Here is a 27915-nt window from a genome sequence, read left to right as displayed (position 1 = left end):
TACACAAGTAAGCATTTTTTTTTCAATGCATTTTTTCGGTCCTCTGCCCATGATGTCGACCGTCAAGCTAATACGTCCACTGCAGTTACAGGGATTGCGACAGCAACAACTGAACCCACCAACACAGGCGAAGCCTATTCCGCAAACCACCATTTCCAGAGACAGAGACCCAAGAGCGCGAACACCAGTTGGTTTGATTTCACCACTGTTTTCACATGCCCAGAAGAACTGAAAGAGCTTCTGAATGTCACGCTAGCTAAAACACACCGGAAACAATCTTCCACCGGCCGGCTTTCAGTTCCCGGCGAAGCTAACATTCCAAACACCAATCGGCTGAAGCCGTCACGTGAAGATGCATCATCAGTTGGGAGGAAAGATGCATCATCAGTTGGGCGCATGAACAGCCTTGGGGAGAAGTGCCATGGCCATCTCCGGCGCAGAAGCCGCCAAGGGCAGCCCGGAACGGCACTCCGGCACCACCACGCCCACCACCGCCGCCACGGAATCCTGATCGCCACCGCCGTCTTCACTGGCGGTGGCGCACTCTTGCACGATGCTGAGCAGCACCCTCTCGAGGTCCCCGGCATCGGCCCACTCCCGGACGTCGGCGCGGACGGCGCGGCGGTCGCCGGCGATGAGGTCCCACACCGGGTACCCCTTCCTCGGCATCATGTAGTCCCTCTCCCCCAGCTTCAGCGTCGGGCAGTAGTCGCCCCTCCCGTCGCCCAGGTACACCACTCTCTTTCTCCTCCTCTTCCCCGCCGCCGCCGCCGCCGCAGAGAGTTCTTGCAGTATCTCCTCCATCACCTTCCCCTGAATTTCGCAACACACAACACAACAAACGGACCAAAATTAAGCTGGGTGTACGTGTAATCCAGCGATGTATTATTAGTATCAGTGATTCTTGCGTGTGTCACCTTGCACATGTTGGGAGGGCAAGTGGGGAGCGCGCAGCCGTGAGGGAAGTCGTGGTAGGGGGAGATCCTGAGGCGGCCGGCGGCGTCGACGCGGGCCGGGTTGCTGCTGATCTCGGAGAAGTAGCCGGCGAGGCCGTGGTGCGCGAGGACGGTGTCGATGAAGAAGGCGTTGGCGTCGCTCAGGATCCGGAGCTCGCACCCGAGCGCGTGCGCCGACTCGACGGCCGACACCACGCTCGCCGGCAGCGGCGCCGTCCTGAGGCTGCCTCTGATCTCCGACACCTGTTTCCCTTCCGCGTGCAGCTCCCCCATCATCGTGTCCTGTGAGATATCATTATCAATCGATCGATAGCGCCAACGAAGTTCACTTTTACATTACAGATTGATTGGGAAGTTTTGGGGTTTACGATGGCGGAGTTCCAGGGGAGGCGGAGGAGGAGCTCGTCGAAGCGGCGGGTGGCGCCGAGCGCGTCCACGACCCAGTTGTCGCTGTCGCAGTCGATGATCGTCTTGTCGAAGTCGAACACCACCACCACGCCGGCCCCGGCGCCGGCGCCATTGCTCATCGCCGCGGCCATTGTTGCTTGCAGCTCAGATGATCCTACCAGACTCAATCAAAAGCAGAGGAAACCAAGAAATGTTGCGTTGTTGCACTCGCACTGGCCGGATCGGAACGCCATGGCCGCCCGACGTATTTATAGCGGCCTGACTGAGCTTGGTGAATCGAAATTCGAAATGGCAAAAAGGGGAAAACTAGTCGTAATGGAGTAGTAGTAGTGCACACGGCGGCATTCCACCTTAATGCGGGCGGCCCTGGTGGTCCGTGCTGGCGTCGCCCGTCCACGAAGATCGACCGGCTTGCTTCTGCTTTGGGATAGTTAAATTTGGGAATCGCGCACCAGCTTAATGGAGGCCGAATTGATTATTCTGCGGGGGATTGTTCCTGGGGAATATTCTTGGAGCGGGCAATGGGTGTCTTCAGTTCAGTCTTCCTTAACCTTCCCGCCACCGCTTTTCAGGCGGTTATAACGGCCCCTGGGCGGCGTGGCGGACTCTCCTTTTCCGCGGGTTTCAGGTGAGGGGAAGACGTGGGCTGTGCTGGCGCCGCCGTGTGTGGCACTTTGGGCTGGATGGGGATAGCGTGAAAGCACCGGCTTGAAATACAGGTACACTTTGTTAGAACCTAGATATTTTTTCCAAACTATTGGTGAGTATTAGCTCATCTGAATCATTTTCAATAAAACGAAGAAATCAGGATACAACCATAACAACTTTCCTTAAAAAAGTTAAAACGATAACAAGTGTCAAAAGAAAGACAGTTGTCCAAAGATGTGCAGCAAGGCATGACAGCAACAAGAGGTATGCATAACAAGAAACATTGCAAATGAAATCAGAGGGTATTTATCTGCCAAGCCCACGCCAAGACATGGTGTAGTCAGTGAAATCGAAGAGCAACACGTACCTTAGGCACCACAAAACCTCTTGTGTCGCCGGCATAATCGAAAGGTCAACACCCTAGTGCCGCCGATGAATTTGAGGAGAAACAACCAACCTAAACCATAATACCACACCTTGTGTGTCATCGGCCAAGCCGAAAGGACCCATAATCGAGACTAAAACACAACACGTATGTTTTAATCTCGATTGCGGGTCCTTGCGCCTAGCCTCCTCAAGGAAAACGACACCGGGGATAGTTGCCTTACCTCGCCACCCTATATCATTTCCAATGTAGATACATTTTTCTTGCCAATACACATTGTTGTATTGCAGTTAAGATATCAATGTTGGTGTCTTTCAGTGAGAAATAAACAACCAAATTGGCGTAGTAAGTTTTAAGGATCCGACCACAAACATGCAAGAATGTTGCACCTAGCAATCGTTGAACAAAATTTAGAAGGTTATTGTCGATGCAAAAAGCAATTAAACACAGGGTTCTGTATTTGTATAAACAATCTGAAATTGTAAACATAGATATTCCCTTCGATCCATAAAAAGTGTCTCCCACTTAGTACAAATTTTGTGGTAACTTAGTACAAAATGAGTGACACTTTTAATGAATCGGATGTAGTAATTAAAATAACAAATGACCATAAGGCCATCTTAGTGAAATGTTATGCGTGCAAAGGTGATTATGAAAAGGTTGCTTTAAAGTGTTTTTGATATATTTTTGATGAAGACAAGTTTAGTTTTCGGTAAGTGTACTCTTAATTAAAAGTGTCTTTGTCATGTGGCGCCCCTTCGCTCCTTGCCTGCTGGGGTAGACGTACAGTTCTACGATCAGAGCTTTGTGTGAGTATGTAGGAACATAATGGATCGATTCAAAATTTCAATGAGGTTTCATCAAATCTAATGTCAGAACTTTGCAATAAAATGGTTGTGCGCATCGCTTCGATGAAGAGGGCTGGAAGCTCCCCCTTTTCGTTTTTTTTTGTGTGTGCAGAAACTTGATATGATTAAAAAAATTAACGAAATTTCGATGAAACCGCACTAATTTGAGTGGGTATATGCTGAAATAGTTTTCAACTCAAAATTTTGGACTAGATTCATACCTAATTCAAAATATATACAAATTTGACTTAATTCAGTGAAATGTTTTCATAATGATTCAGAAATAATTTTCAATCTATCCAAAATTTTGGTGCAGACCAAAATGTGATCTTACCTAAATTTAAGTGTAACATCCCAAAATTTCAAATCCTTACATGTGCATTGCATCCATAAGCATCATGCCACAATTGCATATTTGAATTCAAATTTGAATCTCAAAAGGCTTTGAAAAGATTTTATTTCAATTTAAACCCTAGGGTTACACCCATTTGAACTTTGGATCTTCAAACCAATAGGGTTTATTTATAAAAGTGGTTTATTGCATAAATGAGCTATCCCATAATTTTTGGAGTTGAAAAACTATTTTATTTAAATAGTTATATATCCCTAAAGGCATTTATAGGGAAAATGTATTTTTATATATTTTATTTTCAGGGGAAATCACTCCCAAAAGTTGAATCATGATAAACATGATTTTACAAATTTTCTGGAATTTATTTGGACCAATTTGGAGTTCTAAATCAAAAGTTATCAAAGAAATGAGAAAAAGGGGCAAAGAAAAGAAAAAAAAAGGAAACCGGCCCGGCCCGAACCGGCCCAGAACCGCGGCGCCCGAACCGGCCCTGCCGCCCGCGCGCGCTGAGACGCTGATAGGTGGGGCCCACCTGTCAGGCTTCGTCCCCGATGGAAAGCGCCCGCGTTCGCCGCCGCCTGCCTTATTCGTCGCCGCGCGCCGTCACCGCCGAGATCTCCGCGCTCCGTCCAAATTTCGCAGCCCCTCCCGCTCCCCTTTAAAGCCCGAGCTCCCCGCACTCTTTCCCCTCTCCCAATTTCGCAACCCTAGCGCCGACGCTGCCCCGATTCTTCGCCGGAAAACCTTCAGCCGCTGCCGTTTCTCGCTCCTCTCCGACGAGCCACGAGGTTAGAGCCTACCCTTCTCGTCTTTTCTTCTTCCACGCGTCCGTGCGCTCATTTTGACACGCTTCGTGCTTCGTTTGGTGCTCTGTAGCCGTCGGGAGGCGCCGCTCGAGCCTCGCCGGAGCCCGTGCTCGTGCCGCCGTCGCCATTGCCGTCCTAGGCGCCCGCGCAGCCATCCCCGGGGAGAACCGCCGCCAGCTTCGGGTCCGCCTCGCCGAGCCGCGTTTGCCCCGCTGCTTCCCGAGGCTGAAACGCCACCGGAGCTGCCCGCGCCGCCACCCGCAGAGCCACCGCCGGTGCCGCCCCCTCGCCGGAAACCTAGGCTTCGCCGGAGTGAGGTAAGAGCGTCCTCATCCGTCCGATCGCCCTTGAACGGCCGAGATTAGATCTGGCATTTTATTTTCAATCGAACCGGTACCGATGAATGAGAAGCCGCCACGTGTCACTGCTTAAATAATAAAAAAAACGAGAATAAAATTTTAATCCCGGTTTTGATTTAAATGGCAATTTTGCAGAAAAGCCCCTGTAACTTCAAAAGCTTATATCTTGTAATCTGTTTGGCCAAATTTTATGATCCACACCTTTCTGGAATCCTTAGGAAGTGTAGAATCTTTTGGCACTGTCCAATTTCAAATTTGAATATTTGAATCACATTCAAATTTCAGAATAGGGTTTAATGCCATTTAAATCATAACTAATTATTTAGAAGTCCTTTTTAATTGAAACCAGTGCCCAAAAATTTGTTTTGTTGTCCTCTGTCCATTGAGACAGAGAAATAAATATTTTGAACTAAATGTTTTGGCTGATGCCAATAATACCTTATTTAGGGTTTTAATCAATTGTTTTTGCCTTTTTGTTAAAACTCTAATGCATTTGTTTTTAAATTACCAATGCTTAAGATCAGTTGATCACCCAAATAAAATGAACCCACTCATGTCACATGTTTTGCATTGCATCATGGCATACATCTTCTTTTGTTGTATGGTGTGTTTATGTATGCATTGTTGGTGTTGTTTAGTTTTCTCGGAGAGCGAACTGTGTGACTGTGAAGAGTGCTTGAATACCAATTGCTACCAAGGCAAGTTCACTTTGATCATATCCTATTACTGTTTGTTTTTAAAATACTTATGCATTAGAGTTGTTTGTAGAAATGCATTGATATGACTATTACTCGTACTTATGCTAGCTATGATTGACCTACTAGCTGTATGGTTACCTTTGCCATGAATCCTCCACCAATAGCCATTGTGATTAGTATTGCTTAGCCATGCTATGTTAGTAAACGTGGGAGGGAATCTCAATTCACTGTGAAATGATGATGTGGAGTGATTTTGGAAACTTGGCAAAAACAACCCTAATGAACCATCTTGGGTGGACTACTTTGAGATTTGGAGATGTTATGCGACGTCAGGTCCATTTCTATGGGTCCCTCTGAGTCGAGTCTCCGTGGATTCGGAGATGGATCGTCCATGGACGTCTCTTCCGTGGATTCGGGGAGCGCTTGCGTCGTAAATGTGGAATGCCACCTGGGGTATCAGAGACTAGACTAGTTTCCTGTTTAGTAACTTCCAGTACAATCACATGGTAATATGGGCTCTGCCTGGATGGAGTAAGAAATGTTTACCCAGATCCGAGGGATTGTACTGAGGTAGTTGTGTAGGTGGGAGCGCGGGTCCCTCGGGTGATCTAGGTGAACATGTTCTGAAAATTCTTAAAGTTGATGCCGTTGCTACTCCATCCGGAGGACAGCAAGGGATTAACACGTCGAATTCTTGTGGGGAATGTGTACAACCTCTCGAGAGTGTCAAACTAAGTACTTAGCCGTGTCCCCGGTTACGGACAATTATGAGCAACTAGATATGGTTGATGTAAGGAAGGTATCACTCATTCTAATTTCTTAAATAAAATGAATGGTTTGAACAGGGTGTTTCTACTCAATGTGCTCTAGGTTAATAGGAGCATGGGTGTTTCTACCCCGTGTCCAATAGTGATAAAACTATTTGATTAAAAATGATAGGGGTGAACAATGATGCTTTTATGCAAATAGCCAAACCCCACATAGCAAATACTGCATGTACGTGATAGGATCTGTTATAACTCTTTGGTGAACTTGCCAATACATTCAATGTATTGACCCTCTAGTGGTTGCAACGTTTAAATGTTGCAGGTGAACCAGGTGAAGAGTGAGGTACGAATTGTTAGGGTTACGAGTTTATATTCCAACATGTTTCGACTGTAGAGTTGTTATGGGGCTCCTACATCTTCTACTTTCCGCTGCAAGATTTCATCTTCTTCTGAGTTAACCCACGAGGTTATGCAATATGTAAGGTTCTGGATCATTGCGATGTAATATAGTTTTGGACCTTTGTATCTTGATATTACATCTTGAAACTATGTGTGCTAGCGAGTCGATCCAGGGACTAGCACTGTAAGCACAGAGATTGAACCCAGTACGGGAGCGGTCGCTTCGTTAAGACCCTGCTTGAAAGTTGAAACCATACGTACGTATAAAATACAACTTGCTATACTGAATAATTTCGTAGCACTGTGGCAACAAAAAAAAGAAGGAAAAGGAAATGGCATCGAAGAATGAATTGGAAAACGCAAAGATCGTTTGCCTTTAGATCTGCAGCGTGATCTCTAAAGGAAAATGCTGGTTGGTAGTGATATGCTACTTTAATATCACCAATGATCCGTTGCTCCTCTACGCAGTGGTTTGTCTCATCTTTCTCCCTTAATCCCTTAAAGCAGCAAGGATCTCTTAGCATTAGCATTAGTGATGAGCCAGTGACCATTGACCCTCTTTCTTTCTACAGACAGGGACAGGCGCACTCGATATTTTTTTTGTTTCCTTGCAATCAGACCCGACCTGTGTTGACGGTGGAATGCATCTGAGGACGGCAGGTTGCAAACTTACAATGACATCTCTCATTGCTGGAAACGTAGGGATGCAAGGTTATTCTACAGAAATCATCTACAGACCAATCTTAATCAGTCCCTGACCTTTTCCCACAGAATTTTCCTACGTTCCAGACATGTTAACTACAGAGGAGGCTGGCTCGACTAATTAATTTGTGATGCGGCCAATTCTCATTCATGGATTTCTCCTCACGAATAGTACACACAATTTGCTTTGGACGAGAGAAAGCCATCACGGTTCACGACTGTACTTCATTTGATCCAGTAGGAACTACGCTTTTTGAGTTCGCCTTGCATAAAAACAAATGGAAACGCTTCTTGAGTTCCGGATAACTCATAGTCTTATTGACAACTATGCACATATTTTCTGTGTCTAACACTGAATTTTTCATGTACTAGTTCTCTATCAGTCCCATTTCGTCTCACGAAGCAGCACAATACATTTACATAAATGGTGCCGAAATGCCCTATCCAATGTCGTGATGAGGTTCAGTACTACATATCATTCGGGACAGAGCATGCCTTTGGTCACATGCAAGTAGTATTGAGGAAATTAATTCTGAACCCTATCACTGTAATCTTTCACAATGTTGTTCCACAGGTCTGGTTTGGTTAAAAACTTTTGACTCCTCTTAGGTTAGCTATATTTAGAGGGTTTTTACCTAAAAAATTCATTCAAAGGGTATTTTCTTCAGTAATTTGGGCCACAATCGCAATTCGCAGTGGTATGGTTGATCAGAAATCGCTATTTTGTTCTATCCATAGGAACCACCTAGTACTAATGTGCAGCGCATTGAACCCGTGATTACATCTGAGAGCAACAAGATTTTTTCAGTTCCCTTGCTTCAAACAAAATGAAAACCCCTCTTGAGTTCCCGATAACTCCTAGTCCCATGGACAACTATGCAATTTTTTTGTGTATAGCATTGAATAATTCAGGTACTAGTTCTCGGTCAGTCCCATTTTGCCTGACGAAACAGCAGAATATATATAGATATATGTGGTGCCGAAATGCAGTATACAACGTCTTGATGAGGTTCATTATGATTCATTACTACATATCATTCAGGACTGCACGATCTGACAGACCATGTCCTTGGTCACATGAGAGTATTGAGAAAATGTTCTGAACCCTAACATGTACTCCCAACGACAACTAGAGTTCTGAAATAACCTCATTAATTACGAGCAAAGTCGGGTCTATTTGATTCAAAAGAAATTCCGTAGAATTTCAATACTCATTTTTTCTTCTTCTATAGAGCTTGTTTGATTTGTAGGATTAGAATCTTACAGGTTTTAATATGGGTACTTTGCATTCAGTTTGAAAGGAAATTGATTTGTTTTTCATGAGGTGCACCAAAAAAGACTTCTGTTATATTTATTTTTGTGTTTGTGTTTTGTAGTATTCTTGTAGCAAACGATTAATTGGCCATGGGGTCTAACTCCTACATTTTCATATTAGTTGAGCTATGTTGGTCTAGCGAATAAATATTTGTAATAAGTGGAATAAGATTTGATGTTTTCCCTTTCGTCCCAGTAAAGATGCAATTATCATAGTGGTCACCTTTTGCTTTTGTTGAGCACGACACCAATTAATTAACGACGGCCCGCACCATGGCAGATCTTGGTGAGGCAATGCTTTTGCAGTTTGCAGGTCATGCATCTAGCCTCCGCGCATGGTTGAGCGTTACGTCGTTCAAGAGTCAAGTCAAGATTTTAGGGTCTCTAGTGCTGGGTGACTACGATGCAGCCATCTTTTGCTTCTTTCAATTCCCTTTTTGATCTTTTCAGCAACATGAAAGTTGCCGACGGCTGCGTTCTTTTCGGCTTTTAAAACCGGCTTCTTCTAAAAGTTGCTCTCACCTAACTTTTTTGAGAAGCCGCATTTTAGATTTAGCCAGGTTTCCAAAATAATTTATGCCAAACTAATTTGGTAACCTAATCAAATTTAGTTGGCAGTTTCTACAGGAATAAATCACTCATGATAAGCTGGGGTAGGGCAGCAGGAAGTCGAGAAGAACTGGCCCAACATTGATTATGCAGAACTGCCTTATGTATGATAAATCACTTATGATTTATGTAAGACTAGTTAAGAGCACGTGGGTTGCTAAAATACAAATATAACAAAACTAAAATAATTACCTCAAGGCAACATGTGAATCCATGTGATGTTGTGCATCCGTGCACCCCTTTATTTCCACCCGGATGATCAAAATCGTACGAGTTAGCTTAGTCTGCAGTGATTTTGCATTAACACGCCAGCTTCCAGTCCGAACCAACAATTCTTTTCTTTAAGAAAATGGCAGGAGCTCTGCCGTTTAATTAAGAAAAAAAGAGTACATCAAGCTTTGGTTAAATGGTGGAACCAACAATTCCTTTTGCAACCTTTTGCAAAAATACCCATGGGCGCTTGACTGCATTGTGCATCGACTACCCATTTACCCAACTCTGTCCGTCGGGCCATGCTTCTTTCATTCATAATGCGCGAATCAATTATCTACTAATCGATCTGCTACGGCTTCTTCGAATCACGGAAGAAACCTTGCGGAAGCCATGACTCGAGAGACCATCTATTGGGTTTCAGGTTCAGGGCTTGCACCATCACGAGGTTGTCGTTGATTCGTGTGTTCGCCGTCGGTGCTGGAGGCCTTCGAAGGTGCCATCATAGGGCGTCCTCGAGGCCACCCTCACGAGACAACGCCGGTCGCCGGGTGATTGCCGACATGCGCTGATTACGGTTGGTGGGCTTGGGGATTTAGCAATCTGCAGGTGTTTTTGCAAAAGTGTAGCTTGCCAAGCCTGGAAGCGGGTGGGTGATCGTAAATTTGCATTTGTCGGAGCACGGAACTCCGGCACCAGGGATGCTGGGCACCCCCTTTTTGGTTCGGTGGAGGGCGAGGCGATTGCTTCGGCGATCACCGACGTGACGAAAGACATGGAGTGTCGGCGTGTAAGTTTATCCAGGTTCGGGCCACCCGGAGGTGTAACACCCTACGTCCTGCTTGGAGTTGTATTCACGAGAATGTATGCGTTTACTGGTTGCCCAGGAGAGTTCCTGGGGGAGCTACTTGTTCTCCTAAGAGATTTTGCTGTGAACAGGGGCAATACTCTTTGCTACTACTAACCGTGGGTCCAACTGGAATCCTTTGACCGGTGACATTGGTCCTTCTTTTATAAACAAGGGGATATCATAGGTGCCGATGTATGCAGCGTGACACGTTTCCTATACGCGTGTCACTGCCACAACATTCATACTACTGTTGATCCACGCTGGACGCCATCCAGCGCCCAGGCCACGGTACACGGTAGATAAAAATAGATTATAGGGTAGATGTTCTAGCCTTACTGAGCAAGACTAGCCCTGCCGATGTGACTCCTGTCGGTGCATTAAATGCACTGCGTCCACTGTCTCGTCCTGTCTTCACTGTTTTGCGGGCCACACTTGTACGCCTGAGCGCGGGTTGTTGGGAGCCCCTTCCCGGCTAGCGCGCCTAACCAGCTGCCGGGGCGGCGCTCCTTCCACTTCTCGGGACCAGAGTTCCCGGGTACCCACCGAAGCGGGTGCTTCTCATGTTTCGGTTCTTGGCTTTGTCTTCGCCAATAACCGTCTCTTTGGGGCGGGCTTCCCGGGTCTATCCTTCCCGGGAGGCCAACCTGGCGGGGCTTTCTTACTTTCGACCCACGCGTCCCGTATCGGTGGGACTCCGTGGGCCACTAGTAAGACAGTAGCCCCCGGGCGTGGGCCGGCAGCCTTGAGGCCCCGGTTAGTGCTATCCTTGGTTAGTTGCCGGGCTACGCCCTATCTGACGCGTGGGTCCCAGGGGAGTATCCCGGTACCCGGCCTCGTGGGCCGCATTGATAGTTCCCCTCTCCCGAGCGAAACGGTCGGGCGCACGATCTCATGCCTTATCTCCCATAATCACCAGAGAGTTAAGGCCACGTCGCGCACCCCCATCTTAAGTGGGCCGCATTGACAAGGAGTGTGGCGCACGACGCATTTAATGAGCCGACAGGAAGGGGGTTATCCGTCTAGTCAAGCGAACAGTGTCTGCCCAGAGCTAGTTTATAGGCTACTAGGCCCCTAGTTGCAGGGCTGGCGTTCTTGCATGTTTGCCAGCACAACAAGGAGGAGCTGCCCGAGCTCCCTGCTCGCCACTTGTAGTCCATGCACCATGGCACGTGTGGTATCCCCTTGGCTATAAAAGAAGGACCCCCGCCAACGTTCGAAGGGTTCGACCGACACGCAGTTCACCACTAGTAGCAGCTCAAAGTAGAAAAGAGCACTTAGCCAGAAAAGAGAGCACCCGGGGACTCTCCCCCCGGCAACTTGTAAACACTTAATCCTCTATTAATACAAGCTCAGACAGGAAGGACGTAGGGTTTTACACCTCCGGGTGGCCCGAACCTGGGTAAAAATGCGTGTGCATGTGTTCATAGTGTGTTTGCAGGCTACGCATCGGCCCCGCCGGCGATCGCCGGAGCGATCCCTGTCGCCCACTGCCAAACCTAAAAGGGGGTGTCCACGCATCCCCGGTGTCGCGGCCTCGTGCTACGACATCTGGCACGCCAGGTAGGGGGCGCGTGAGGAGAGCTTGCCAGTGACCGCCGGCGGCGACGTCTACATCAACATCGGCCTTGTCTTCCTCGACGACAAAGCTAGCCACCATGCCCCCAAGCGGGCTGGTGACTCGAGGATCGACCCGCGTGAGGCCTCGGCGGCGCACACGCGGTCACACGACGTGCCACGCGTGTCGCAGGAGCAGGGTGACCCTGAGCTTGCCCGGGTGCAGCCGCCCCAGTCACAGCTGCCGCCACCGCCGCCTCCTCGACGGTCGGCTGACAACCGGCCAAGGGGACCGGCGGCTCCCAGCGCCGGACAACGCCGCGCGAGCGGCTACAACACCGCCCGTGCCCTACAGCGGGCCAACCCGCGGGCCGACGACCCGCAGCAGCAGCAACAGCCACACGGCGAGCATGGAGCGTCGCGGACGACGCCGACTGGCTCGCGCCCAACTCATCCGAGGGCGCCTGGGGATAGAGCGGAGGGTAGCCGCTCGTGAAACCGGCAGCCTCCCGCGCAAACCCCGGCGGAGGCCATCATCGCCACGCGCGTCATGGTGCGCTACTAGCCGCCGCAGGGCACGCCGGCGCACGAGGCTTGGAGTGCGGAGCTAGAGGCGCTCCTGGCTCTCGCCGCCGAGCAGCCGCAAGGCGAGAGCGTGCCGGCTGGCTCAAGCTGGGGAAAGAACCCGGGACGCGGAGGTGCGCCTCGCGTCTCGGGGCGGGGGGAGAACCCTCCCCCGCAGGGAGAACCGGGAGGCGGGGACCCCGAGGGGTCGTCGGACTCGTCACCCACCGTCATGCTGGGTGACGCGCGTGGCGTCCTGAACGCTCGCCAGTAGGAGGACCTGCGCCAGCACTTGGAGCGCCGACGCCGGTGCGACAGGACCCACGGGAGCAGGAGGATGCACCGCGTTCACGCGCGAGCTACGGCGGGTGACATGGCCCTGCAAGTTCCGAGCGCCCCCGCTCGGTACGTATGACGGGACCATTAATCCCAAGGATTTCCTCCTGACCTACACGTTGGGGATGCACGCCGTCAGCGCCGACGACAAGGTCAGAGCCAACTTGTTCCCGATAGTCCTTAAGGGATCAGACCTGGCTGCTCAACCTGCCTGCCGGGTCCATCGCCACTTGGGCGGACCTACGTGAGCAGTTTGCGAGCGCGTTCCAGGGCGGCTACAAGTGCCCAAGAACCATGGCGGAGCTGCACACCGTAGTGCAGAAGCCGGGAGAGACGTTGCGGAGCTTCGTCAACCGCTTCTCCAGTCTCTCCTACTCCATCCCGGAAGCGGAGGCTGCCGCCATCATCAACACTTTCACCATCAACGTCCGCGACCTCAAGATGCGTGAGAAGCAGAGCACGCATCGGATCCAAATGACGCAGGACCTCTACGCTCTGGTGCACAAGTGTGCCATGGCTGAAGAGGGGCGCTTGGCGCCCGAGCTTGCAGCTAAGGCTGCCGTGAGCCCCAGTGAGAGCTTGCAGAAGAAGAGCTCCCGCCAGCGCAGCGGGAAGCAAGTCCTCGCCGCGAACTCGGGGGCTACCCCGAGGTCCGCAAAGAAGGTTTCGTCCGGTGGCGGGTCTGGCGGCAAGCAGGGCGACGGGTCCCACTGCCCCATCCACGCCAACGCCACCCACGACGTGCAGAACTGCCGCGTCTTGCAGGGTATCAAGCAGCGGCACGAGTAGCGCCACGAGGAGCGCCGGCCTTGCTTCAACTGCGGCGACATCGGGCATCTCTCCGGGATTGCCCGAACGACCCCAGAGCGGCGCAAAAGCCTGCCGGCAGCGGTGCCGGCAGGGAGGAAGCTCAGGGGGGACGCGACCAGGCCCGCGCCGGCAAGGAGCGTCCTCCCCGGGGACGAGACAGGGCTCGAGCTGAGGAGCAGCGCGAGTCCGACTGCACTGGCGGCGACGAGCCGGGTTCCAGGAGCCCCGCGGCGTCGCCTGCATCCATGGGGGAGCTTACGCTCTCTCATCTCACGCCGTGGTAAAGCGCCTCACCCGCGACGTGTGCGCACTGTTGCCGGACGCGGAGCCGCAGCAGCCGCTGAGGTGGTCGCACATCTCGATCACCTTCGGCGCCGACGATCACCCAGCGCGGTAGCTGGGTTCAGGGGTCATACCCTTCGTGGTCTCACCGATCATCAACAACATGATGGTGACCAAGGTGCTGGTGGACAACGGAGCGGGGCTGAACCTCCTGTCCGCCAGGTTGGTGGAGAAACTCCAGTTGCCGGTGGAGCAGCTGAAGCCCACTGACCCGTTCCGGGGAGTAAACCCCAGGATCGTGCGCCCCCTGGGGCGCATCACGCTGCCGGTGACCTTCGGGTCTTGGGAAGCGTTTAGGACCGAGAACATAGTGTTCGACGTCGCGCACACCCTGTTGCCCTACAACGGGATCCTTGGTCGGCCAGCGATGATCAAGTTCATGGCGGCGATACATTGTGCCTACGGCGTGATGAAGATGCCGTCCGTGTACGGAGTCCTCTTCATCAGGTGCGACCTCAAGGACGCGGCCTGGTGTGTTGGCGAGGTCGTGAGGGCCGCCGCCGCAGCTGACCCCGGTGACGAGGACGTCGCCGGAGACGAAGGCTCGTCGGGCGACGGCCCGGCAACGAAGAAAGCCCGCGCTGCCCCGCAAGAGCTTGCCGGGGGAGACGCAGGCTCGAGCTCACGCCCCAGCAAGGGCCAGAAGCTCAAGGAGTAGGCCGCCAAGGTGAAGAGGCTGCCCCTCCAGGCCGGCGATGAGGAACGCACTGTTACTGTCGGTGCGAACCTCACCGCCGAATAGGAAAGCGCCCTCATCACCTTCCTCCGGGAGAATGCCGACGTGTTCGCTTGGGAGCCGTCGGACCTTCCCGGAGTCCCTAGGGAGGTGATTGAGCATCGACTCGCGGTGCGCCCGGACTCCCGCCCCAGCAAGCGCAAGAGCACAAGGATTTCATCAAGCAAGAGGTGGATAAGCTCAAGGCTGCGGGGGCTATCAGGGAAGTTCTGTACCCCACTTGGTTAGCTAACCCTGTAGTAGTACCCAAGGCAGGAAATAAATTTCGCATGTGTGTAGATTTTACTGATCTCAATCGTGCATGTCCGAAAGATTCCTTCCCTGTACTTCGCATTGACCAAATAGTGGATTCCACTGCTGGTTGTGACTTGCTGAGCTTTTGGATGCCTTTTCCAGCTACCATCAAATTAAGATGGCAGTCGAAGGCGAGGAGAAAACGACGTTCATCACCCCGGTTGGCTGCTACTGTTATACATGCATGCCTTTCGGGTTGAAGAACACGGGCTCAACATTCCAGCGCGCGCTGCGCGAGTGTTTGGGACCCCAGCTAGGCCGCAACGTGGAGGCCTACATGGACAATATCGTCATCAAGTCAAAGCGCGGGGACTCGCTGATTGATGACTTGCGGTAGACGTTTGATAACCTCCGCATGATCAAACACAAGTTGAACCCTGAGAAGTGCACCTTCGGTGTAGACTTGGGTTAGCTTCTGGGTTTCCTGGTTTCACATAGGGGGATACAAGCCAACCCACAGAAGATAGAAGCTATTGAGAAAATAGAAGCTCCCCGCAAGGTGAAAGATGTCCAGTGCCTCAACGGCTGCGTTGCCGCGCTGGGCCGCTTCATCTCAAGGTTGGGCGAACGTGCCCTGCCTTTCTTCAAGGTGATGAGGAAGAAGGGTCCGATTGATTGGACCCCTGAGGCCGAGGCGGCGTTCCAGGATCTCAAGCAATACCTGGAGTCGCCGCCCGCTCTCGTCGCCCCCAAGCGGGGCGAGCCGCTGCTACTATACTTAGTGGCGACTGACCAGGTGGTCAGCTCGGTGCTGGTTGCCGAGAGGGAGGAAAACGTTCCGGGGACTGAGCCTGTGGGGCAGGGGGCTGAACGGCCCCCGGCAACCGCCTCAGACCCAGGAACCACCCCCGAGCTGGCAGTGTCAGCACCGCGCAAGCGGCTCGTGCAGCACCCGGTGTACTTCGTTAGCGCGGTGGTGCACGACGCCCGTACGAGGTACCCACAGGTGCAGAAGCTCCTGCTGGGGATTCTACTCGCGTTCCGCAAGCTGCGCCACTACTTCTAGGTGCACCGCGTCACGGTAGTGTCGGGGTTCCGCCTTGAGCGAGCCCTCACCAACCGTGAAGCCACCGAAAAGGTGGCCAAGTGGAGGATGGAGCTGTCAGAGTTCGATCTGCACTTCACCAACTCCAAGAGCATCAAGAGTGCGGCCCTGGTGGACTTCGTCGTGGAGTGGACGTCGACGGGTGTAGAAGAGGAGGAGCCGAAGACGTATTCCCAGTGAAATATGCTTTCAGTTTTCTCTTCTCTCTCTTTCTTTCACTTACATGTGGGGCCTGGTCATCTTCTTCTCCGGCCAAACCGGAACCACCGCCGCTCACGACCGCGCCGACCCCGCCGCTGCCCACGCTCGCCAACCGCCGCCACGTCCCGCGCCAACCGCTGCCTACCCTCGCGCACGCCCGCGCGCCCTCGCCTGTACTCCCTGCCCGTGCGCCTCATCCCCTGCGCCCGAACCGCCGCCGCCGCCGCCCATTCGTGAAGCCGCTTGCACCGTTGGACTCCCCGCGACGCCGGAATCTCCCCCAACCCTTCATTTTCTTCCCCGAGCCTTCTTTCTTCGATTCTGTTCATCTCCGAAGAGATTTGGGTATGAACATGTTCTTCTTCCGTGTTCTTCGGTTAGCTCTGTTCAGGCGATTGCTATCAAACCGCTGACTATGATGTGCTCTAGTTTTCACCATGGTGTAGAGTGTATGTTCCTCTACAATTGCTCTATAGACAGTAGCCGTATATGGTTCATCTTGTGCACTGCATCGTCGTCGCATAACGGTATTCTTAGCAGCTTTTCTGCCGTATCTCTGCCGTATCTCTGCCGCGGCAGGAATTTGTAATATCATTCTTAACGAGTAGCCACTTTCATCTGTTCATAGCTACTGCCTCATGTCTCCATAGTTCGTGAAACCAGTGCCATCTGGAAGAGTACATCATATTATTGGATTACTATGTTAGGTTCTCTGTCATTGGAATAGTTTAGCACCAGTAGCTTTTCACTCGAAGTTAGTACCCTTTATCTGTGAGAATCTGACTAGCCACCTTTGCAAGCCAGTAACTTTTGATCTTTTATCCATTTGACCTGAAACCTGTTGCGTTAGTTAGTACAATCTTAGTACTGTACTGTAGCATACGTTTCATGCCATGTTCTATAATTTAACACCTTTTACCTGTTAACCCTAGTTGCAACCTGTTAACAGTAGCAGATTACTGAATTTCAGACTTAGCCACTCTAGCCTTGGCCTTAGGCTTTAGAACTTGATTTGTTAATACTATGGTATTACTTAGATGACGTTTAGGTTCTGTTTTTGTATACTCGTGATACATCCTTTATGCGAAGTTAATTTGGAGTTATATTTGGATTTTGAGAGATGTTTTGATGAGGACATCTCTAGTTCTTTATCATCAACTCCAATTGATGATGTTGCTGCACAAGACAAGCCCAATGAAGTTAGACTTGGGCCAATAACAAGAGCACGTGCGAAGCTACTTGAACAACAGGTGTACTCACTCTTAATTGAATCTGATGTTTTAATTGATGAGAGCTTTATACTACCTAAGTCTATGCATTTATGTATGATCAGATTTGAAGATGTTTCAAGCCTTGCACGTGGAGGAGGAGAGTTGCAGCAAGATCCATTCCCATTGATTTCCAATATCAAGAAGAGCGCGAGGGAGGAGAGGGAGGCCGGCGCACCACATGAAGAGGAGGAAATCAACCAGCAATAGAAGTTGTAGTGGCTGATGCTAGGACAAGTTCTACGACACGTCAAACATGTCTAAGACACACATAGGGCTGCCTACGACATGGTTTATCTGCCTAAGTGTGAGTTGGGCCTGCGTGCTCATAGTTTGGGCTGAACCCAACATTTTGGGTCAGTTTGTATCAAGTTTGGGTTGAACCAAGTTCGAGTCCGAGTCCAATTAGGTTGCTGGACGTCCACCCTCCTATATAAGTTGAGGGGCGCCCACGCTTAGGGTTAGACCACGTTTAGATTATTCAGAACCTTTCGTTGAACTGCTACAAGCATTCATCTGAAATTATATTCCACTTTGATTCGATCAGGAATTTACCTTCACCACTTTGTTGCGATCTGGTGTTTTTGCTACTGAAGATTCAAGTGCTATCTATTTTTCCGTTGGGAATTGGTAGATTACAGAACCGCTTCGTGGTCGGCGGCTACGTGCGCAAGCGTGTGGTGTTGCGAATATCAAATAGGGTTGAGAATTGTTGCATTGGCAGCAAGGGACCAGCCAGAGATTCGTCAGCGTCTCCGAGTTATCATCCATCCACAACGAGCTCAACGAGAAGATCGGGCCACCCCTTATCATCTTGGTATCAGATTTCCAGCGTTTACTCGGTGAGTGAATTCCATCCCATAGATTAGTTTTGTTTTTTGTCCTATACAGAAAAAGCCAAAAAAAATTAGGTTTAGATTTTTGCCATAGCCTAGTTGCATCGATTCATCTAGTTCTTGTGCTGGTCGTAGTCCTTCCTTTGCGTCACTTTACCTTCCTATCGTCGGACGGTTAGGTTTGTTTTCGGGGAGTTCTTGTTCTAGTCAGAGTTGGCGAGATCTTTTTTTTTGTTTCGGCCGCGTCAAGTTTCAGTTTGAGTCCTTTTCCAATCTGAATCAGCATAGAGATCGTTTTCCTTTCTGAGTTTTTGTTGCAATCCGAGTCAGTTTAGAGATCTGTTGTCTTTCCGTGTTTTGTTCCAATCCGAATCACTCTAGACATCCTTTTCCGTTTCTGTTTGTTAACCCTAGCCACAGCCTTTCTATCATATAAGAGTAGAAATCTTCCCATGAGACTAGCATATTTGTGCTCTACGGGCGGCTCTTTGTTTTCTTTTTATAAAGTTTGCTTCCCATACTAATCCGATCTATAAGTTGATCTGAGTCCGGAAAGTTTTGGCCACAAGGAAAGAGGAGGGGGACAGCAAAAAAAAATTACCTCTGTTTTTAGCCATCCGCCGTTGTAGCGGGAAAATTTTGAGCAGAAACGTGGCCGAAAGCTGTGCTACAAATTTATTGTTTTGAGTCGTTCTAATTCAGTAGTGAGCAATCTTGTGCCCGGATACTTTGAGCTTTGCTAGCGTCTCTCTTAGTGCATTTGCAACACGAGCATTACTCCAACATATATCATAATTCTCAGCTCGTTCTTTTGGTTGTTTTTGCCCCATTTATCTTTGTGTGTGCGTTTCCGGTGAGTTGTGTGTCATACGATCAGCACTAGGATTTGTGAATTGGTGTTGTTAGGTAGTGTCACCAAGCTCCACCATATACCCTGATTTGTAGTGTGATAATCTCTCCCTTGGTATTCGCTTCATTACATCCGTGCACGTTCTGCCCCTACAAGTTGGTACACTATACTAATTCACTTTGGAACGGTAAGATACATTGTTTCTTTCATTTTTGAGTGAGTTGAGAGTTTTCCACATATATTTTTCCTTTTTGTGCTCTAATCATGTCGACCGAGGATGGTGCAAGTGATGTTTTGCAGAAGAAGGCTGCTACTGAGGTGGTGTATTGGCATGAATATGAAGCCCTCCGTGATCACTTGAAGTTCAAGATAAATCAGGCGGTTGAACCCATATCCTCAGATTTGCAGCAAGTGGAGATGAAGGTTGATGAGGCCATTAACACGGCTCAAGCGACACAAGGTCCCGTGACCACCATGCAGCGCTGTTACATTGGCAGTGAGAATAAAGTGATGAATCCATTAGCTTGACTTCTGCTATTATTATTGGTGTCTGGTGGAACCTTGAGGCCCTGTTTGGCACGGGAGTATTTTTGAGGGTTTTGTGTTTTAAACACTAGTGGTTTGGATGAAAACACTTGTTTCACCCAAAACACTTGTTTTTTCTGAAAACACTTGTTTGATTAAAACACTAGTTGCATTTTGCACATGGGACTAAAACACTAGTTACACTTGTTTGAGTAAAAATCTGTTTTTTATTATACAAACGTTGCAACAAATGACAAAAATGTGACATAACTGGTACCATTTTCATAAAAATAAAATAAAGCAGTAAGAAATAACAAGTAGCAATGCAAGACCTTGTGTTTCATAAAGAACGGGTAGGCATCACATAAAACAAGTGAGCTATAGTATCCGGCCAGAATGCAAAGGCAATAAAAAAATCAGATTTTGCATAATCATATCTAGCGAAACAGCACTACGATATGAGAATGAAACAAGAATTTCTCAGGTTTTGATGATTTTGCTTCTTCAGGACTTCCATGTGACGGTATCAAATTACAAAAACAACGAACAATAGATTTGTCCCAATCTTTCTCTTCTGCCACACCTTGTCGCCCTTGGAGTTAAGCCTTGCAAAGTTATATAGGACCATAAGATTGTCAATATCAAAAATAGGTAACCTTGCAGAGATATCGACAGCATCTACAAGTTTCATATTAGTTCCATCTTCAAATTGTGCACTAATAAATACCAGTTTTGAAAACAGTATGGAAAACAGTAAAAACAACATGGAAAACATTTGAAAATAGCAGCTTGGTTTTTCTGCTCTAGATCTCAGACCAATCATCAGAATTGCGCAAATGATATATCGTTAGAAAGGTATCGACGTCATCTAAAAGTTTCCTACTACTTACATCTTCAAATTCCGCACTAATAAATACCAGTTTTGAAAACAGTAAGAAACAGAATGGAAAAAAGTAGAAAACAACATGGAAAACATTTGAAAACATCAGCTTGGTTTTCTGCTCTAGATCTCAGACCGATCATCGGACTTATGCAAATGATATATCGTTGGAAAGGTATCGACATCATCTACAAATTTCCTATTACTTCCATCTTCAAATTCTGCACTAATAAATACCAGTTTTGAAAACAGTAGGAAACAACATGGAAAACATTTGAAAACAACAGCTTGGTTTTCTGCTCTAGATCTCAGACCGATCATCGGAATTACGCAAATGATATATCGTCGGAAAGGTATCGACATCATCTACAAATTTCCTATTACTTCCATCTTCAAATTCTGCATTAATAAATACCAGTTTTGAAAACAGTATGGAAAACAGTAGAAAACAACATGGATACCATTTCTTACCTCATGCTATCTTAGCTATATGCCTTCTAATCCACAGAAGAGCAGTGCCATCCTTATCAGCAACCAAATTGACGAACATTTCCCTATTATCAGCAATTCTGAACAACTCCGACGCCATCAGCTTCTCATCAGGAGTTATCTCTTGCAATGTTCTCAACTCAGCCATGCACCTTGTGATTGAGAACTCATTTCCATCCTCCTTAGTGGCTTCCTTCTCTTTTGTGTCCACGAATCTATTCTTGGGCTTATTTCCTTTCGCAACAATGAGATTCCTTGTTGTATCAGCAGCAACACGTGCATCACCAACTTGTTCATGCTCAACTTGAGCTCTCCTTTCATCATGATCCACTTGAACCCTCCTTTGGACACCTTCCTCCATAATCTGTAGTTCGTCATCACTACGGTCCTCGGCTACCCCTCTCTGTCTCTTCTTCATCTTCCATTGAAGGTTCTGATGTGGATGTAAAGCTGAGTTTTCCATCTGCTGTTTGCCCTGCAAAAATCCGAAGTAATAGGCGTATATTACAGCTTATGTCGATGACAAACATGAAATAATTTATATGTATAGGAAATTGGTCAAATGGTATATTACTAGCATGTAGTTCGTCAAGCAAATCATAGAGAGGAAATGCTTTGTTCTTGTACCTCTTGATCCTTGTACCAAGTGACTACAAAATAGAACAAATGCTTGTCAAATATGATAGAACCAATGAACCACAAGAATAGCATTGGTGACAAGAAGAACACAACTCACAACGGACAAATCTCCCAAAGATGTGGCCCAGCTAGAAACCTGCACTTCTTGTCATCCCAACCAACACCACTTTGCATCCTTGCTGCTTTTATCATCTTCTGATCCCTCTTGAGGTCCTTCTCTTTATCTTGAAGTTGAGACTTGCTGAAATTCAAGTGCTTGTGTCTTTTCTGGAAAAGTGAAGCCATCGTATTCCAGCTCTCACGTGACCATCCATTTTGACCTCTATGGTAACTATTATTGTGCTCATGCAGCAGCTCAACTAGATTCTTTTCAAGTTTCGCATTCCATGAAGCCTTTTGTCTCTCAACTACACAATACATAGAACACTCTTTGTTATTGTCTCTCAACTACACAATACATAGATCCTTTTCAAGTTTCACATTCCATGGAGCCGTCGGCTTGTGACGTGTCTATCTTTTCTAATGTTACATTGGCAGTGAGAATAAGGTGATGAATCCATTAGATTGACTTGTGCTATTATTATTGGTGTCTGGTGGAATCTTGAGGTGTTTCGAGTTGGGTCTTGTAAATTAAGTTGACAGCAAGTCATCATGGTCAATTGGGATGTTCTTCTCTCGAATTATTTGTGATCTTCAGGTTAGGTTAAGTTTCACTTATTTTATGCTTGGCAAGGCAATTTGTAGGTGAAAATATACTGATTCTTTTCTCTGTTTTTTTCTTCTTCTGAAAAGTGAACTTTCAACTTGTCTGGCTCAGTTCCATTTCTGAAATAAGGTTGTCCCAAGCTGTAGTTTCGGCCATTTTTTTTAAAGTATTCAAATTATGCTCAAATTTTGAATGTGCATGGTTTTGAAGTACCGAGGGAACTGAAGGAATTCGAAATCAACATACATGGTTGGTATGTGCGCCAATAAAAAAATTAAAACAAAATGCTACCATCCGCGAGCAGCATCCCGCTCTCGCTGCCTTCTGGTCCCACACGGCAGTTGGTCAGCAATGACCAGAGTCACCGTATAACGTAATAAAAGCAACGAGATATCCCAAAAAAAAATCAGAGCAGACGGGCTAGGTATGCGGCGCTCGCGCGGCGGCTGGGGGGGGGGGGGGGGGGGTGCGGGCGTGCGGCGCTCGCGCCGCGGGCTCGCGCACTCGGTAGCAGCGGCGACGAGCGGTGGACCCCCGCACTCGGGAGCGGCGATTCAGGTACTCCCTCTCGTCTTCCTCCTTCCTCCTGTGCCCGTGTGCCGTCTCTCGAAGCATGGCAGGAAGGCGTCGGTGCCGTCTGATTCAATTGGGCTGTTCGGTTGCAGAAGAAGGCCGCTGTTCGAGAAGAGGGCAACGCAATTCAGCATCGGTGGTGCGCTGCTGCCTAAGAAGGACGTGCACCGGCTCGTGAAGTGGCCCGAGCCCCAATATCAGGTATGTTATACTAATTCCTCCTTGAAAGGTGGTCGCGGGGCCTCACGCCGCCGAACTCCGATGATGAGTGGCCTTCTTAGTTCAGATGATTATCAGCCGAACTTAAACCCATTTACATGTTGTTCAGCGTTTCATGACAGGTTGAATATTGAAAGCATCATGCCTTATTATTTTAGTATGAAGGAGTTGCATAACATTTCCATTACTCTGCATCTAGCCTGCCACTGTTGGCATTTTACCCAACAGGTTGGAAACATAACTAACCCATAGTCAGCATGAGAGAGAGAGAGGGAGGGAGGGAGGGAGGGAGGGAGAGGGAGAGGGAGAGCAATCATCAAGTATTTTATCTTCCACCGACCTTGCTCTTGCTCCCTCCACATTGTCATTCTTATAATCAGCCCATTTTTCAGTCACCACCATCAATCTAAGGGATTGTTTTATTTCTTGAAACCTCTTCAATATCACAACTTTAGAAGCAAACCGTGTTTCAGCCACAGCAAGTAGTTTTTGAGAGAACAAAAGTCATTGACTATGGACAGCCTCATTGAGTGATTCATTATAAAATTTCTTATGTGAGTTGCATCTGCCACAATCCCACTAATCCAATTGAAATCAGCATAATTAGTGTCATCCTCACTCCTAGCTGAACCTATGCTCTTCAAGGTAAGATTCAAAGCTCTTGCACCAACAGTCCGGCGCCCCTGCAGTTGGCTGCATTGTCGGTGATGACTCGCACAACATTTGCTGGTCCAATGGTCTCAATAATTTCACAAAACCTATCTAGGATGTACTCTTTGGTCTTGACCTCTCCGTTTGTATTGGTTGATCTTAGAAACATGGGTCCATCTTCAGTCACAGCCATCCATGAAATTTAAGAGAGGTCGCCTTTGAGGATCGGACCATCCATCGGATACGATGGTAACACCCTTGCTTCTCCAAGTTGCCTTGATGGGCTGCAGCATTCTCTCAACATGCGTTCTCTCTCGCACAAGAAGAGTGGTCCTGGTTTTGTTGTAGCTTGGAGGAACATAACCAGAAAGATGATTGCTCTTGTTGGCAGCAAATGTGAAGGCCTTCCTAAACCAAGGATGTCTTGCAACGGTAAAAGGAACGTCTGCAGTATGGAACATCCTAGCAACCATTGCCTCAAGCTTGTTCCTTTCCTCCATATTGAAGCTCTCTTCAATGGGATTTGTGCCCTTCCTCTTCCTCCACTAGAACCAACATCCACTGCTGGGAGTGGAATGTCCTTAGGTGCACGGTTATCAGCCCGTTCATCACCTCTTTCTTAGTCATTTTTCAGCTAGACTAGAACATTGGAAAAGGCAGAGTAGGCAATTCCTAGAGTAGCTGCCACTAATCTTCCTCCTATACCTCCACAATGGCTTCTTCTCGTCATTGTTTGCTGAAATTAATTCGACGGCATTCATTGGAGTTGCTGCTGTTGTGCTTGAGCTCCCAATCGAAGCTGATGAAATCTGAGCAGAGCTTTTTTTTTTAATTTTTTCTAATTCAAAAATCGAAGGATACTTACATGATACGTGTCTACCGATACGCCAGTAGAGTGAAGTATCTGTGTTTCCTAGTCCTCTCATGATCCGTATAATATTCAATGAAACCGTACAGATGTTAAGCCCATGGGAAGCTAAATATCATCACCTAAATTATTTTATTTGCACCGCTTAAAATTGTATACTCTAGTTTTCAAATTTCATCGTCTTTTCCTTTTCTTGTTGCAGTAAATGGGTGCACCAAATGTTTTTTCTGGCCATTTAGAGAAATGGCTTTATGAGAGAACCAAGGATTCTATAGTTTTTATACATATTGTACCGAAGGCTGACCAACTTGAAGCAATTGAAAATCTTATGAAATCAGCTGGACATGTTGAGGAGAGTCGAAGAGCTGCATTCATCAATGGGAATGGACATTGTGGCACAGGATTCGTCGTTGAACAAGGGCCGGATCACCTAAAGATCTTGATGTCCGCACATATCATAGATCATGTGTTCTCTTCTACAAATCCAGTGTCTAGTCATGTCTGCAATAGGGTTTTTACAACCCGTATAATCTGTGATCATTACGAGTCCAGCTTCCGCAGGCCTGGGCAGAACACACACCCTCAACATGTTTATGCCGAAGGTCGGATCATCGCTATAAGTTGTCGTGATGACCTGATGCTGATATGAGTACCTCGGACTGCTGTGATGGACTTGGATGAGATTTGTTTGAGAAACCATCCTCCGGTTACTTTTAGTTCGGTCCATCCAGCTCCATTTGATGAGTGCGCGATGATATCCTGGCCCCCCTTGCGCCATAGGACAGCAGTAACTGGTTCCGTTTCACACCCTTCAAGATCACTCCTTGATTTAGCTCAGCATAACCCTGTTGGATATAGGATGAACCTCTTAGAAGCCAAAATAGCAAGTGAGGATGGCAGTTCCGGAGCCCCTTTGGTGAATGGCAGTGGGAAGGTGATTGCTATGTTACATGGGGGTTTTGGAGGCCCTTTCTCCTACTTCGTGAGACTCACTGATATCATCTATTTTCTGGCGCATCATGGCGTTGTCATCCGTAGGTTTTTTCATTTTAATTGAAATGTTAGGTTTTTATCATCTTGAAAATATGTTGACATGTTTTGTTCATAAATAACATGCAGGTGATGGCTAGTGATCGGACCGTCATGTTTCTCTAATTCTGAAATTCCTATGTGAGACCGCCGAATGGTTTTGGAGGCACACATTTTTTCATTTCATCTGAACACTCGAAGGTAATGGTGAGTACAAGTTAAATAATAGTCTGATGATGTCCATATCTTATGACTTTGCAGTCCATCCTTTGTGTTTATGTGTGGCTGGGTATTCCTATTCTAGTTGACCCTTTCCTTATATTGTTAATTGGTGGATCTGCAGGCCAGGACTAGTGATCTGACACTATGGTACTGTTTTGTGCAAAACATGCTTTGCCTTGTTCCTTTGCTGGTAAGAAACAAACCGCTTACCTTGGTTTCTGCAACAATTAATTTTGAGATCTTAGTCTTCATGTGTATGGTGTTGAACTGCAAGAATAGATCAGCCGTCCAGTTGCTTTAGATCAATTTTCCTGTTGCCTCAAAATGTCATCTTAGAAGTTAGAATATCATAATGTACTCTGTTTTCCTAAGATTAGAGCTTTGCTCTCCGTTCTAATTGACTCTTTCTTTGAATTGTTAACTGGTGGTTTCGCAAAGGAAACCTTATAGGAATGATGTAATTTTTTGTAGTACATCTTATGGGTTTGAATACCACCTTGTGGTTTAGGAGAACTGCGCAAACACTTTGCTGCAGATGGACTGTCCATTCATTATTTAACTTCTGCTATATACTTGATAAGAATGGGGAAGCACCGTAATATGAAGTTTAATTATTTGCCAATACCATTATATATATATACATAACTTGGCGAAGTTTAATTGCCAACTTTATTTGTATTAAAACTAATCTCTAACTGTGTTCTATTGTAGTTTGTTTGACAACGATGATTGGTTCAAGTGACGCTGACCGAGTGCTCATCCTAGTGGAGACAGCCGAATGGTTTTGGAGTCACAAATTTGCCATTCCATCGGAACACTCGAAACTCTTATTGTCTGTTGTCAACTTTTGAGAGGCCACATGGCTTGCAGTTACCTCTCTGTTTACCAGCTAAGCAAATGTGTCGCGTGTCAACTTGACCAAACTTTGGCTTGGATGTTATTTGCTGGACACTGCTTTTTTGGTCCGTTTGATCTAAATAACTGTATGCGGTAACTGGTTAGCCCCTGTTATGCGTTATTATTATCATCTATATATGGGATTTGAGTTGGAAGATTGTTGTCAGTAATGGGGAACTGATGTTGAATGCAAAACGTGTGGTTGATGTGATCTGAACGAGGTCGCGCAAGATGGGAGGGGGGAATGGATCCCTGTTGCTTCGCTGAACCATATTGTTTAGTATGCATTGTTGACGTTGCGAGAAGCAGAAGCAACAGGGAGGAGATATGAAATCGAAGGCTGTTATGTTTTTTCGGAGCATCTTGTGTGGCCTTTTGAATGTTTACACTACCGTGCCGTCTAGGATGTCTGAAGATAGACTAGTGCTTGTTTTGTACTCATATTAATTATTGAAATATTACATGTATCTAGACGTTTTTTAGGCATATATACATTCATATTTGGGCAAATTTGAGACAATTAATATGGATCGGAGGGAGTAGTAAGGATGAAGTAGTAATCTGGCGTTGTTTGGTATATCCTTTCCAGGCCAAAGTCTGTTGATTTGAACGCAACTGAAAGCAACAGTATGGTTGAGAGCGGCTCCCGGAAAAGAGCTGGAGGAAGATGGCAATGGCCCCGAAACCCGTATCCCCGCAGGTTTTTATAACATTAGGGGACGGGTTTGGATCAAATCTAATCTCTACGGTTTGTTCATGGGTCAAAAGTGAAACCCGACGGGTTTCACGGGTTCAAACCCGGTCCAGCACTCCTTAAACCCGATAGCCGGTGGGTTTCACGCAAAACATGGTATAACTCATATACATGACCTAGTTTAGCCAATCCTAGAAAACACCTTAGTTATATAACATGTTTCTAATCCTAATTCACTCCTCCATTCTATCAACATTCCGAGACGCCCACTCTTCGCCCACTCGCTCTCGCTCGGTCGCTCCCTCCGTGGCGCGGCGCACCCATTGCCTCCGCGCCACGTCGTCATTATATTGTTTTACTATAATTGTGCCGTTAA

General features: G+C 47.6%; 1 protein-coding gene and 2 long non-coding RNA genes across 5 annotated transcripts; 2 read left to right on the top strand and 1 right to left on the bottom strand.

The window, feature by feature from the left end:
* LOC100821817 (inorganic pyrophosphatase 2) lies at positions 1 to 1910 on the bottom strand. The gene is made up of 3 exons (XM_003571084.4): positions 1325 to 1910; positions 918 to 1238; positions 1 to 813 (listed from the first exon to the last, which is right to left on the bottom strand). The coding sequence occupies exons 1-3, from the start codon at positions 1493 to 1495 to the stop codon at positions 385 to 387; spliced, it is 921 nt and encodes a 306-aa protein (XP_003571132.1). The 5' UTR covers positions 1496 to 1910; the 3' UTR covers positions 1 to 384.
* LOC112271460 lies at positions 600 to 6792 on the top strand. The gene is made up of 2 exons (XR_002964438.1): positions 600 to 729; positions 6550 to 6792. It is a non-coding gene; the product is annotated as an uncharacterized LOC112271460 (long non-coding RNA).
* A 16030-nt stretch (positions 6793 to 22822) lies between these two features.
* On the top strand, positions 22823 to 27024 carry LOC104583479. 3 transcript variants are annotated; one of them, XR_002965426.1, is made up of 5 exons: positions 22823 to 22944; positions 23052 to 23160; positions 25817 to 25927; positions 26070 to 26138; positions 26660 to 27024. It is a non-coding gene; the product is annotated as an uncharacterized LOC104583479 (long non-coding RNA). The 3 variants fall into 3 exon arrangements; XR_002965425.1 differs by having other exon boundaries at positions 25817 to 25933; XR_002965427.1 differs by having other exon boundaries at positions 22850 to 22944; positions 23055 to 23160; positions 25817 to 25933.
* The last annotated feature ends 891 nt before the right edge of the window (positions 27025 to 27915 follow it).

Source organism: Brachypodium distachyon, chromosome 3, assembly GCF_000005505.3.
Source record: "Brachypodium distachyon strain Bd21 chromosome 3, Brachypodium_distachyon_v3.0, whole genome shotgun sequence".
In the NCBI taxonomy this organism is placed as follows: domain Eukaryota; kingdom Viridiplantae; phylum Streptophyta; class Magnoliopsida; order Poales; family Poaceae; genus Brachypodium; species Brachypodium distachyon.
The sequence above is the reverse complement of the archived record's forward strand: the minus strand, read 5'-3'. Positions and strand labels throughout refer to the sequence as shown.

Bases quoted from the DNA above. Each gene is read 5' to 3' on its own strand.
- LOC100821817 (XM_003571084.4), bottom strand. From the start codon at position 1,495: ATGGCCGCGGCGATGAGCAATGGCGCCGGCGCCGGGGCCGGCGTGGTG. The intron at 1,239-1,324 runs GTAAACCCCAAA...GATATCTCACAG, and splicing joins TCCCCTGGAACTCCGCCATC to GACACGATGATGGGGGAGCT. The intron at 814-917 runs GTGACACACGCA...TGCGAAATTCAG, and splicing joins GCCCTCCCAACATGTGCAAG to GGGAAGGTGATGGAGGAGAT.